General features: G+C 38.2%; 1 protein-coding gene across 2 annotated transcripts in view; it reads right to left on the bottom strand.

Annotated features, from left to right (window-relative positions):
- Nucleotides 1-1,460: 1,460 nt before the first annotated feature.
- Nucleotides 1,461-11,978, bottom strand: part of TM9SF3 (transmembrane 9 superfamily member 3) — a 43,947-nt gene continuing 33,429 nt past the window's right edge. For both annotated transcript variants that reach the window (XM_066191339.1, XM_066191338.1), the window contains exons 10-15: nucleotides 8,545-8,684; nucleotides 6,924-6,992; nucleotides 6,686-6,832; nucleotides 6,445-6,528; nucleotides 6,257-6,333; nucleotides 1,461-1,773 (exon numbers count right to left, since the gene is read on the bottom strand). In XM_066191339.1, the coding sequence (XP_066047436.1) occupies nucleotides 1,706-1,773; nucleotides 6,257-6,333; nucleotides 6,445-6,528; nucleotides 6,686-6,832; nucleotides 6,924-6,992; nucleotides 8,545-8,684 (585 nt within the window). In that variant the 3' untranslated portion in view covers nucleotides 1,461-1,705. The remainder of the gene's footprint in view (nucleotides 1,774-6,256; nucleotides 6,334-6,444; nucleotides 6,529-6,685; nucleotides 6,833-6,923; nucleotides 6,993-8,544; nucleotides 8,685-11,978) is intronic.

Here is an 11,978-nt window from a genome sequence, read left to right as displayed (position 1 = left end):
AAACATCCCTACATGGCAGATGTCTAAAAAAAAACCCATGAAAAAATCAAGCCCAGTGGCTCTCAAATCTGTCACAAACACATTCAGGATATTTCTAGCTAAATACATTGCATAATTAATAGTCATCTTAGAAAGTCTTAACCTTTATTTGCTCATTTATTTCAGTCCACACTTACCCCCACTTTTCCCAGTACACTGGCTGGATCACAAAACACTTCTCCACAGCCAAGAAGAATCTTTTTGGGTTGGTCATTCACTTGGGAGTTGTACTGTACAATACAGTTGTAAGCAAATTCTGAATTCAAAGCAGGGGGTTTTGATAGATGAAAACCACACTAATATTGTATACAGAAACTGGTGCTCAGCACTATTGCCTTTTCAAACATTCTCAACTGCAAACTCATCTATTTTCACAATCAAAACATTTTTGTCTGAAAAGTTTATTTTAGTTTTCTGAACACTCTAAAGCAACTGTGCTTTTGATGTTACACAAGTGTTCAGATAGGATTAACAAAAATTAAAATGTTCTAAATTACAAATTTAATTTCTGTAAGAGCTTGAGAAATAGAACAGAAAAGCATGACATACACACATTGTGAAGAAACCCCAACTTTTCATGCAATGGCAGGCAAGATGTAAAAAGCCACCCAAATTCACACATTTTTACACCGAATCATCAGAAAAAGGACTCTGTAGTAAATCTGTACATCCAAATACATTTGGGATCTACACCTAAGTTACATTATTTAATGTTATATACACTTATTACCCCTTGTATGATGTCTAAAGGAAAATTTTTATTCAACCCAAACCCCCCAAAAATATGCAAGACTAACTTGGAAAAAAGGAGAATCACTTTAGACATTCAGTTAAAATGTTGGTTTTGTTTTAATCTAGACCTCAGAGTGTTTATTAAAAAACAAACAATCCTCTTCATTTAACATTTTGCTTTCTAACTGTACAGTAAATTGCATTGCAGAGAACACATCCCGTCTTCAGACTGTATTTTCTTTGGATGGATTTAAGATGTAGCTGGATATTACTTTAAAGATAAATAAAGGGAAGTTGGTCCAACTAGAACAATAGCTGATATATTACATGCATATGGGAGTTTTATATATGTTTAAATTATTTTTTAAACAAATGAGTGTAGGGTAGTTGATATTGCAAATAAACCAAAAAGCACCTGGAGTTGAAAATAGAAAACACACCTCCTATCCTGGCAATGGCAGTAAAAATCAGAAGAGTAATCTTTCTGGAACAGCATTTTTACATAATTTAGAAATGTCGAGTACCAGGAAGACTACTAATCAAGTAGTTTTAGCAGCCAAGTTTCCCTCTTTTTATTGAATGGAACAAATGCTTCAAACAAACTGTTTGTCCTCTTCACTGAAGAGAGCTAGTCTATTCATCTTTAATGAGCTAGGTTTTTTGTTTTTTGATGTTGGTTTTTTTGGGGGGGAAAGATTAGCCACGTACTGTAGTAATGCCTACTGCATATAATCCAAGCATTTGCTGTGAACAGTTGGAGAAAGCAGTCAGTAAGAACCTAGGATCAATGAAATAGATGTTACTTTAAGCCGTCCACAAAATGGAGACCCATAGAGAGCCCAGTGTTAAAACCCAAATCTCTTCTCGCTTTTTGCTGTGCAAGTTCATCCCCAGGAAAACAGGAGCTGATCCATAGTTCAATTTTCTTATTTCCTTAGTCAATTTTCACATTAGTGTAGATTTTACGAACAAAGGCACTTGTTCCCATGTAACCAATAGCTCCTGCAAAATAAACCAAAAGCATTGAAGATGTTAGAGAGCTGATCACCAATACAAGCCAACTGTATAAACTACACACACTTGAACAGAGAAAGTTATATAAAGCACGTACTCTGCACACAGAAACTTCCCTACCTGCAATACTTGTTCTCAAATTCTAATTATCCATGTTCCCCCTGAATGGCTGACAGAACTTCCCCATCTAGAAATCTAAATCCATTAAGCCATCTTACCAAGAGGCCATGCTCACTTGGCCTTGATAAATATAGCAGCCCCCCTACTGCTGCCAATAACCAAGTCCATTTTTTCTGAGCAGAGGGTAAAAAACATACAATCACCCACTCTGCAGGGAAGGTGGATGGGAGGGTGGGTTTTTATTATAAGTTACATGCCTTCTGGATGACTGTTTTATTGGCAGATGGCTTCTTCCCTCCCACAAAGCACAAATAATAATAGATCCCCATCCCAGGAGTCTTACACTCCAAGGAGGTCTGTACAAAGACATTAACAAGTAGCAGTTAGTAGTTAAAGAAATTGCAACCTGTGGTTTTCAAATTAGTAAGAGTCATGAGGAAAATATGCATCATCACAGCAGTAATAAAAGAACAGGTCACTGAGTTTTTGATAGGGGCAACAGTTTATGCTAAACCCAAAATATTGCAGTATTAAGGACACTGAGAAAAATTAAAGAAACGCACTGGAATAAGGCCTCTTCTCAGAAAGATTCAGCAACCTACCTGGTCAAACCCAGAACCTCAGGTTTGCCAGGCTCAGTAAAAATACTGTGGTCTTACAACATCAGCAGGAAATGTCTCCATCTTTTCCAAGCAAAATGAGAGTAAGTCAATTCGGCTAATCGTCATGTTTGAAGTGAAGTTGAAAATCAGGCAAGAATTAAAGACAACTGCTGTCTGACTGCCAACACAGTCAAACAATATGGGATGGATAGAGAAGTCAGGGTCTGTAAATCACTACAGAGAATTCCTAACATTAAATGCTTGGATGCTTGGTAAAGAACACTCTTAAGAGAAAAGATATTTTTCCTTCCTTCAAGTGATGAAGAAAAGCCCAAAACAAAGCACTGCAGTGAACTAGGATGCACCAGAACTGCAAAAGACAGGTTAAATATAGAAGTCCAATCCATGCTAAAATTTTTATGCCAAACTTTCCAATAAAAATATAAAGTGGTTGTTTTGCCTTTACATAGTAAGGCTGTACAGACCTGCAGCTGGCATTGCTGACTATGGAATTACTCACATCCTGAAGAGTTCTTTAAATCCTGGAGACTGATGGGATAATTTATGAAGTCAGCCATTAAGCTGTCACGAAGTTTTGATTTTTAGACCCTCAAAAGCCCAACATTCATACCCAATCAAGAAATCTGCACAGGGCAAACCTAACTAAACAATAATAAATCATTCCAATGTTTCTGGAGAAGTGAGGAGCTTGTGGATTCAGCTTCTGTACAGCACAGCATTCCAAGTTGTATAAATATCATGGCAACCATTCCACTGGCCAGCAAACAAGGGATTTGCATTACTAACTTGGGCAAAGTAGAGTTCAATTAAAACAAGTACAGCACACACAAGATCAGGTTGCTGCTTGCGAGCAAGCTGAGGATGCAGCAGAAGGAAGGCCTGGCCGTTCAAGGAGAGACCAGTGCAGCACTCAGACAGACCCAAGTGTGGGCTGTGAAGGGGTGATGTGAGCTTGGACTCATACTGAAGTACATGCAGATCTTTCTGCAGCTTGTCAAGAAATTAATCTTCTGTCTTATGAAGTAAATGAACAAAATAACAGCACTGGACTCCTGCTTTAAGACTCACCAAGCTTTTCATGTTAAAGCAAACACTGCCTACAGACCCAATGCCCATTTCCATTGCTAAACTGAGATACATTCCAGAACTTGCTCTTTAAGAGTTCCTCTAGTGATGTGATGCCAGGTAGCACAAAGATTTGAGAGAACAAAGCATTAACTGTGTTTCACTTGGGATCTGGAGAATGCATGAGGTGGAAGTAAGGGGGAGGAGTAGAGAGTAGCAGTCACATGAGACCACAAGCTCTCATCCCATAAACAAATCATAACCTATTCTGAATCAAGAGGCGCCTTATCCATGAAGGCCACTAATGGCCAATACCCAAGGCAGGGGTTAAGCCTCAAGGCTACTTCACAGGCATTGAATAAAACATGGGGCAGGGAGGCAGAAACCCTGGGCAATGAGGACTAAAAGAATGTCCTCCTGATTCAAATGCAGGGCAGCTGGCTCATTTGAATTTAAAAAAAAAAAAAAACATAGTAAAGGGAAATATTTTATTTATTTATTAAACACCTTACCAGACGATATTTATAACCTGGTTATGACCTATATAGGTTTAGCAGAAATAGACTGCAAGCATATTTCAGCAGAACAACAAGCTTTTAAATAAAGAGAAAAATCTAAATACTGAGGAAGAACAACCACAAAGCAAAAAGAGATTAACTCCCATCTATTACTTCAAACCAATTAACAGTTACTACAGTTGTGACTTTGTAAGCACCAATTTTTTTTAAAAGCTCCTTAAGTATACTTAAAGTACTTATCTGAATGCTGAAGTGTGGTTTTGCAAGAGGCCTTTCTAAGTTATGTAGCTCCTAAGCCTTCCAACTAAGTTGGGAAATGAGTCTTAACCTCTTCTGCCACTAAGAGGGAAACATGAGGAGCTCAAAAGGTTTGGAAATTCTCACGGGCTCCCTACTGTCCGGTCCCAGAACTGAGATGCTCTGTAGAGAGCAGCAAAGTTTGTGGATCAAAGCATCCCACTGCAAGTGGGATTGAGTTCACTAGGCATTGTCAAGGGCATTAAACCCAGAGCTGGATGATCCATGCCTACAGAGAGTTTCCCTGTGGCTCCTTTGGGCCCTAACTAGTTCATCTCACATCCAACTGTGATACCCAACACGCCCACCCTTGTGAGCCTCCAAAGAACAGCTCCACACACTTTTCACAGACCTACAGTCAGTAGCACACACACTGCACAATTCTTTAACACAAATGTCTTTGTTAGACCTCAATGGCTGCAAGTTCCCTACACAAATGCTTTTTGACAGGGGATTTTTTTTTCTCCACTCCACATGCTGAAAATGGCACTTCTCAGTAAAAAGGAATCTCACAGCCTCTCTTCCAACACATTTAAAAAGAAAAAAAGGAAATCTCAATAGAGCTGTGGAAATAAAGTTTAGTGTGCTGAAGCATTTTCTGGTTTTGAGAAATTTGGATTTTACTCTAATATTCCATCAAATAGTGTCCTACCATGAGAAGAAAGCACTTGACAATCTTCCTTTTTTGTGTTTTAAAAAACACATTTTAATTACAGAAACTGATGGACAAGCTTGGCTTCTGCATCACAGACATTTTAATCAATACTGGCCTGAGCACTTTAGAAAGAAAACATCAGAGCTGAAAAGTATAAGCCTATTAAAGAAAAAAAAAATGGCTGCAAGACTACCAAAACAGCAGGGAAGTCTTGTAATGTGCCAAGAACCTGATGAAGCAAAATTACATTGTATGAGAGAAAAGGGGAACAGGTACTCAGCTGCTAAGTGATGAATTCCCTCCTCTTTTTATAATGCACTGTGATATTACCCACCCTCTTGAGATATCAAGAAATGTATACTTTCCAGAATAAGTTCCTGTAAGACATCTTGTGTCTCAAATATAACTCTAAGAAATCTTCCCACTAGCTATAGTACTATTCATTCACTGCTAAGAAGTATTAAATTAAGATCACTCACAGAAACCCCAACATTATAGGAAAGCACAAAAGAATCAAGAAGCACTTTCTGAAGGTCGTAAAGGAAATGATAAAGTTAACATGTGAACAACTGTTTGGCTTTACTGGAAGACCTCCCTGTCACGAACTGTTTTTCTCTAAACATCTGTCAAAATAGTATCTTAAAACGCAACAAAATCTAGCTGCACACAGGAGCACCCTGCACTCTCCTCACCTGTGAATATTGCAATATTTATTTCTCAAATGTTATTCTCAAGCTCTCAGTCCTCTGTTCTGCTCACCCTCATATATACATACCACAAGCTACACATGGTACTGTCATCAGTATTGTGCTATCATTGATGCCTCAATGGGTGCACCTAGCTCCTTGTCTTGGGTGACAGCAAAAAATCCAAAGCAAAATGCTAGCACGTCTCAACTTTATTTGGATTTTATTTTGCAGGATTGCTTGCCAAATACTGAGTCTTTCAAGCTTGCACAGAGGGTGAAATGCCCACAGTACATAAATTATCTTCCTATCAGAAGACACAATCCACAGGAATCTCCTATATAAGGTAGGAACCAACTATAAGCAGGAAGCTCTTTTGATTCTTCTTAAAGACTTCTAAGCAGATCTTGCAGACATACACATTCCACCACGAAACCAAGAACTAAAGTCAGAAATACAAGTCTGAAAAAAATTTGCTAGAAAACCATCAAAACATCTGGAACTTACCACACATTATTCCCAAAGCTGTGCTAAATACTGCCATATAACCAAAGTAAAATGATGTTTGAAACAAGCCATACATCCTGAAAAAGAAAAATAGAAATTTATACTAGGTGTTTCCCCTGTTTTTTTATCAATAAAACTTACTTGGCAATAGAGTAATCTGTTATTCAAGCAAGAAAACTGTCACTTACTTTGTCTTGAAAAAGTAGTAGTAAAAGGAGTACATGTAAACATAAATCGCAGTTGATGCCGCAGAAAGAAAGCTTGTCCATTGCCTAAAAGTAAACATGCATGTCCATCATATAACTAGCCAAAAAGCTTCCCAAGAAGATGCACAATGCACTTGGAAAAGACCCATCTAGACTGAAGAAAAACCACTTTTCTACAAAAATCTCACAATCTGGTTAACTATGAAAATAATGCAACACTTACCACCTGTAATCCTCTGCGTTTAGCAGGAAATACGTACAAACGATGGTCACACAAACTGTCACAATGCAGAGGATTACCAGAACCAGCATCATAAAGCCATAAACATAGTAGATCTTGTAAGCCCAGAATGAAGTAAAAATGAAATACCTGAAGAGAGTAAACAAAATATGCAGATGATACTGTAATTTAACTTAAATTGTAATTTTTAATCAAACTGGGAAACAGCTGATGTACTCACATTTCAATAAAAATTGATCCAAAAGGGAGGATTCCACCTAGGCAAACAATAACAGCTGGTTCCATGAACCTGAAAGATATTAGGATTAGTTCAGGGACAACTGAAATTTTTCATTTGTAAACATATTAAGACCAGATAATTAATGTAGCACAGAACATTGTTTAAAAGGCATGCTAACAAGAACCTGTCTGTCTCATACCAGCAGATTAGAAAGACTCCCTCAAACATGTCACGTATATTGGATAAAACAAGAAGTTACTCTTGCAGAAAGCTGAAACAAAACATGAGGCTCATGCCTATCACCTACAGACATCAGGTTAGCCTTCTAACCAGCCTTATGGCCACAGAAAGAATCTTCCTTGACAAAAAGGGCCTAAGCAATCAAACTCCATGACATCCACTAGCCCTGAATGAAGGCAGTGAAAACACAGTGCTGCTGATGGTTACAAATACAGCAAAAAGTGCACGGACAATTTCACAGGATAATGGCTATATAAATAAGAACCTGTGTTCATTTTTAATGTTATACCAAGTCATGAACATACAGCTAAAAAGGAATACCCTGCTTCCTGTAGAAGACACTGTCACTAAAAGGTGACCTCTCTGTGGTACTTGCAATGATGCTGAATCCAGCTAGTAACCACTGATTTAATTTGCAGCTTCTTTTACTATTTATAGGGGACTTAGGTCTAAGTTGATGGTGTGTTACTTCATCATCGTCAAGAGAAGTATCTTTAACTGTCATGCTGATCCAGAAAAATCCATCAGATTCCCAAGATACAGGTCACAATATAAATTAAATTCTGACATCTGAGCTGCACAACCCACCACTAACAAGAGACTAAGTCTACTGTACTTCCTGGACATTACAGGCTTACATGTTTCAGTGCCCCTTTCACTTTGTCTGTTCCATTCCTCTGAACAGGGAAAGCAAGAAAAGTCTATTAAAAAAATCCTCTGAGGATATTTTAATTTCCGTAGCTTCCTGCCTTCACCTCAGAATTAAATTGATAGGAAAAAGTGAATGCGTTCATAATTTTCCTAAAACCTAAGTATACTTTTTGAGACTAGGCAACACTTTATATTCACTTCAAAAATTATAAAGGCTTCGTCACAGTTCAAACCATATACCTGTAATATTTTAGGCTCTGTGCCATCAACAAAAGTACAGAATTGGGAACAGCATTGCAAACTTCTCTCCACCATAACCCTGCAAATATGTCTCAGCTTGTGTAAGGAGACCGTTAATCAGAACAGTTCTGCCTTCAAGGCACACTCAATCCTAAATCTGTAAAAGGCATTAACTGAAGAGGAGAGGTTTTAGTGTCAATATATCTATACAAGAACTGAGTTGGCACCACCCCCTTTACACAGGGACTAAAGAGCATTTCAGGCAAAATGTGAATCAGTGATCCAGGAGTGTAAAATCTGCTGCAACTATTAACCATGGTGTTTTAATTCAAAAGAAAAATCACATTAAGAAAATGTCAGTTGAGCGGTTCTTCTAGGCACAACTCAATTTAAATTAAAAGGAATCATTCCATTAAAGCTGAACACCAGAAAAGCCATTTTAAATGTATTGAAGTGAATATTTCTAGTTAAGATTTATGCTCATCTTTACCATTTCTTCTCTGGTATAGGACGAGGCACTGCATTGACACGACATGGAAAATTAGGCTGTCCTGACAGATTTCGGCCAAGAATAGTCCCAACGAGGTTCAGTGGAAGGATGACAAAGAAACAAATACAGCACACTGCCACCTGCAAGCAAAAAATTACAGTTGCAATTAAAAAAACAGGTCTAAGACAACAATAGAAGACAATCAACCAGTATTAGTCCTTAGTAGTTATTGCTGTAGAATCATACTCCTACTTATGAAGCATTAGTCAACATGTATTTTATCAAATAGACGCATTTTTCCCTGAGAAACTTTCCTATTATTAAGTGTATTTTCATCCATCAGTTGAGAGAACAGAACCATTACAGATTGCTTTACTGTTTCCACCTAATCATTATAACTCAATACATTCCAGAGGAAATAAAAGGAAATCTTCATGGTACTTCATAACAGAAAGTGTTGTCAGCGTCTTTTACAGTTTTGCAGAGAGTACTCTAGCAGTTAGGTAGTTGCACACAAAATTACAACTGTTGGGTGCAAATTTTTTAATCCAATAAAAAAGAAAAAACCCAAGCCAACACAAAATTACAACTGTTGGGTGCAAATTTTTTAATCCAATAAAAAAGAAAAAACCCAAGCCAACCAACCAACCCAAAAAGAATAACAAAATCATGTAAGAATGCTACCAATTTTGATTCAATTTTGGGTTCAGTTTTTTTCCACTATGAGCCAACCAGGCAATTAATAACACAGACTGACAAAGAAACCAGTGACCACTGGTATGCAAAGATACACAATTTAGAAGCACAACGAGCCTACTTACATATAGAAATCAAGTTTATGCACAATACAGGAAAGGTCAAGCCAATGCTCCAGCTCTGTCCAATGGAACAGCCTCTCTAAAACATCACCATGAATCTTTTTTTGCCACTGTACTTGATGTTGCTCCATTTATTCTACTCCTTAAAGGCAACAATTTATCTCCCAAAAATAGGAAAATTTCAAGTGTTTAGCAAGACATTCTCTACTCCGAACTCTTTAGCACAAGAAGACATAGCATTAGACAATTTGGTAACTTTTTGATATTGATAACTAAAGACAGAACAGTTGCCCATAATGCAATCACTATAGTACTGAATACTGACCCTCTGACCTTTTCTATGCAAACATATGAAAATACTGCCTTTTAATGGCTTTGTTGCCTGAGGCTCTGTGTACACCCTGGTGCCTCCCGAGCAATAGAGGAACATTTGCCTTCACTCCAACAGAATATGAAGTTCATGGCAGCAGATGAATGCAAAACAGCAGAGAGCAAAACACTGAATTGCTTGAGAAGCAGTTACTCTGAGGATAAATAAAAGCTGCTCATGTATGTTGTATCTAAGAAATCTACAGCAAGCAGCTGAAAAGAAAGAATGACATTAGTTTAATACAAACATAAGTGAATCACACAAATTTAAAGCAACATTTGACTAAAGTCAGTGGGTTATTTATTCTATTATTGGCTAGCTTAGGTCAGATGTGAAGGGAAAACATTGCCTGGGGTTGAATGGAGCAAGCCTTCATGCTTCACAGGAGGGGTACACCAAACTGGTGGGTCAACAAGCAGAAGCACTTTCCAGACTGCTCTGTGTATCTTTGAGGAGAGGTTATTAAAGAATTACTTCATGAGCCACTGAATTATGATGCATCACTGGCAAATAAGGAGTCACTAAGTTGTACTTATACATGAAGTATAAATAATACAATAACAATAAAGCAGTTTTTACACAATTAATTTAGTATCTCCCATTTATCTTCTTCCATTACTCAAAAAACACAGGTAAGCAATCATAATGTTTTAGGTAGGACACTGAGGTTGCCTAAGAATAAATTTCAGGAGAAGCATACAACTCACTCAATGGATACAGGTTCTGCCTCTTAAAACTGCTAAGTCCAAATAAATGAGCAGATGAAAAATTTCAGAGAAAAATGTCCAAAAGTATCATAAAAATCAAAGAACATCATCTTGAGTGCTACATTTATTAAAATCCTCATCAAAAAGTTCCAGCTTGTTTGAGCTGCAGTGGGTAGAAGAGATGATCAAGAATTAAAGCTTGGATAGGATCCAAAGTATTTCTGAGTGGAACATATTGAAACCACTTTCATTTTCAAGGAGAGTGTGCTCTGCTTCCTGCAGCAAGGCCCTCTGGATGTGTCAGGTGGTCCACCAAGCTCTGTGGTGTTGTTCTGGCAGGTAGGCAGAAAGCTCAGATCGAGGCAGCATGAAAGGGCATCCGTGCTACTCAGACAGCCATAACTGTCTTTTACAGTGCAGTTTTAAGAAGACTGTAGCTTAATTTCTTGATCTTAAAAATTTCGCCTGACTGGGGACAGTGGTAGAAAGAGAATCCACTGTTTTACTGCATAAAGAAACTGCCCAGGAACAGTCTTGGGCTCTAAGCTCACCTGGAACAACACTTAGCATCTTGTATTCTTCCATCTTGCAAAATGTGTCCATTTTACAGAATCCACATAGAAAGATTATAACCTTGGACAAGGAACCAAGCAAGGAATATCCAGGCCTAATTACTGATTAGCTGGCAAACTCACTCCTGGATGAAGTTTGTCAAAGCTGTGAGTAGCATTTCATTCTAGTGACACCCTCAGCACAACTGAATGGCTTCAAATCAGGTGGGAAAGGGCTCAACTTGATCCAGCAGGGCTTGGCTGTTGTGTTATCCAGGAAACTGACTCAGCAGTAGCTTTGAAATCTAAAATGTTCATCTGCATAAAACAAGCTGAGACAGATCAAGGTTCCTTGGATAGTGACTTCAGTAAGTACAGACAAGCTATCCCCAGTACACCTATAACTGGCATCCATCAGAAAATCTGAGTGCTTGTGGTTCCATTATCAGATCAAAGTATGACCGATAATGGTGTAGCATCTTACATTCTGTTATCCATTCAGCTGAAAAATTAACTGGTTTCAAACGGAACAGCCAGCATCTTCAGTGATACCTAGCAGCAGCATTAGATAAAGTCAACATTTTGTTAAACAGTGAAATGCCACCTGTCCTAATGCTGTGCAGTGTTCTGAGGACACCTGAAAGTGAAGTACTTTTTTTCCCCCTCTTATTCTGGAGCCATTTCAGGAGTCTAAAAATTACCTGAGCTAATTCTGGAGTACAAAGGAGACACAACTGAGCAAACAAGGATGAACCATAGCACAGGCTCAGGAATACCTCCAACTCCCACCTGGCTCTGATAAGCTGTCCAAAATGAAGAAGATGTGCATGTTCCTTCTACTGAGACAAGACTACCCTAGTGACAGCAACCTTCTGGTGTCAGTAAGATGACCAACAAAACCAGAACTGGTTGTACACACCATGTTGAACTCAACAGCACCTTGCCATTGTCTGACTCACAGGTAGTCTACCTCCTCAGATTCATGACT

This window comes from Chamaea fasciata, unplaced genomic scaffold (genome assembly GCF_029207755.1).
Source record: "Chamaea fasciata isolate MVZ Bird 193981 ecotype frontalis unplaced genomic scaffold, bChaFas1.0.hap1 SCAF_9, whole genome shotgun sequence".
NCBI classification, from domain to species: Eukaryota; Metazoa; Chordata; class Aves; order Passeriformes; family Sylviidae; genus Chamaea; species Chamaea fasciata.
This window is presented reverse-complemented; position numbering and strand designations above follow the sequence as displayed.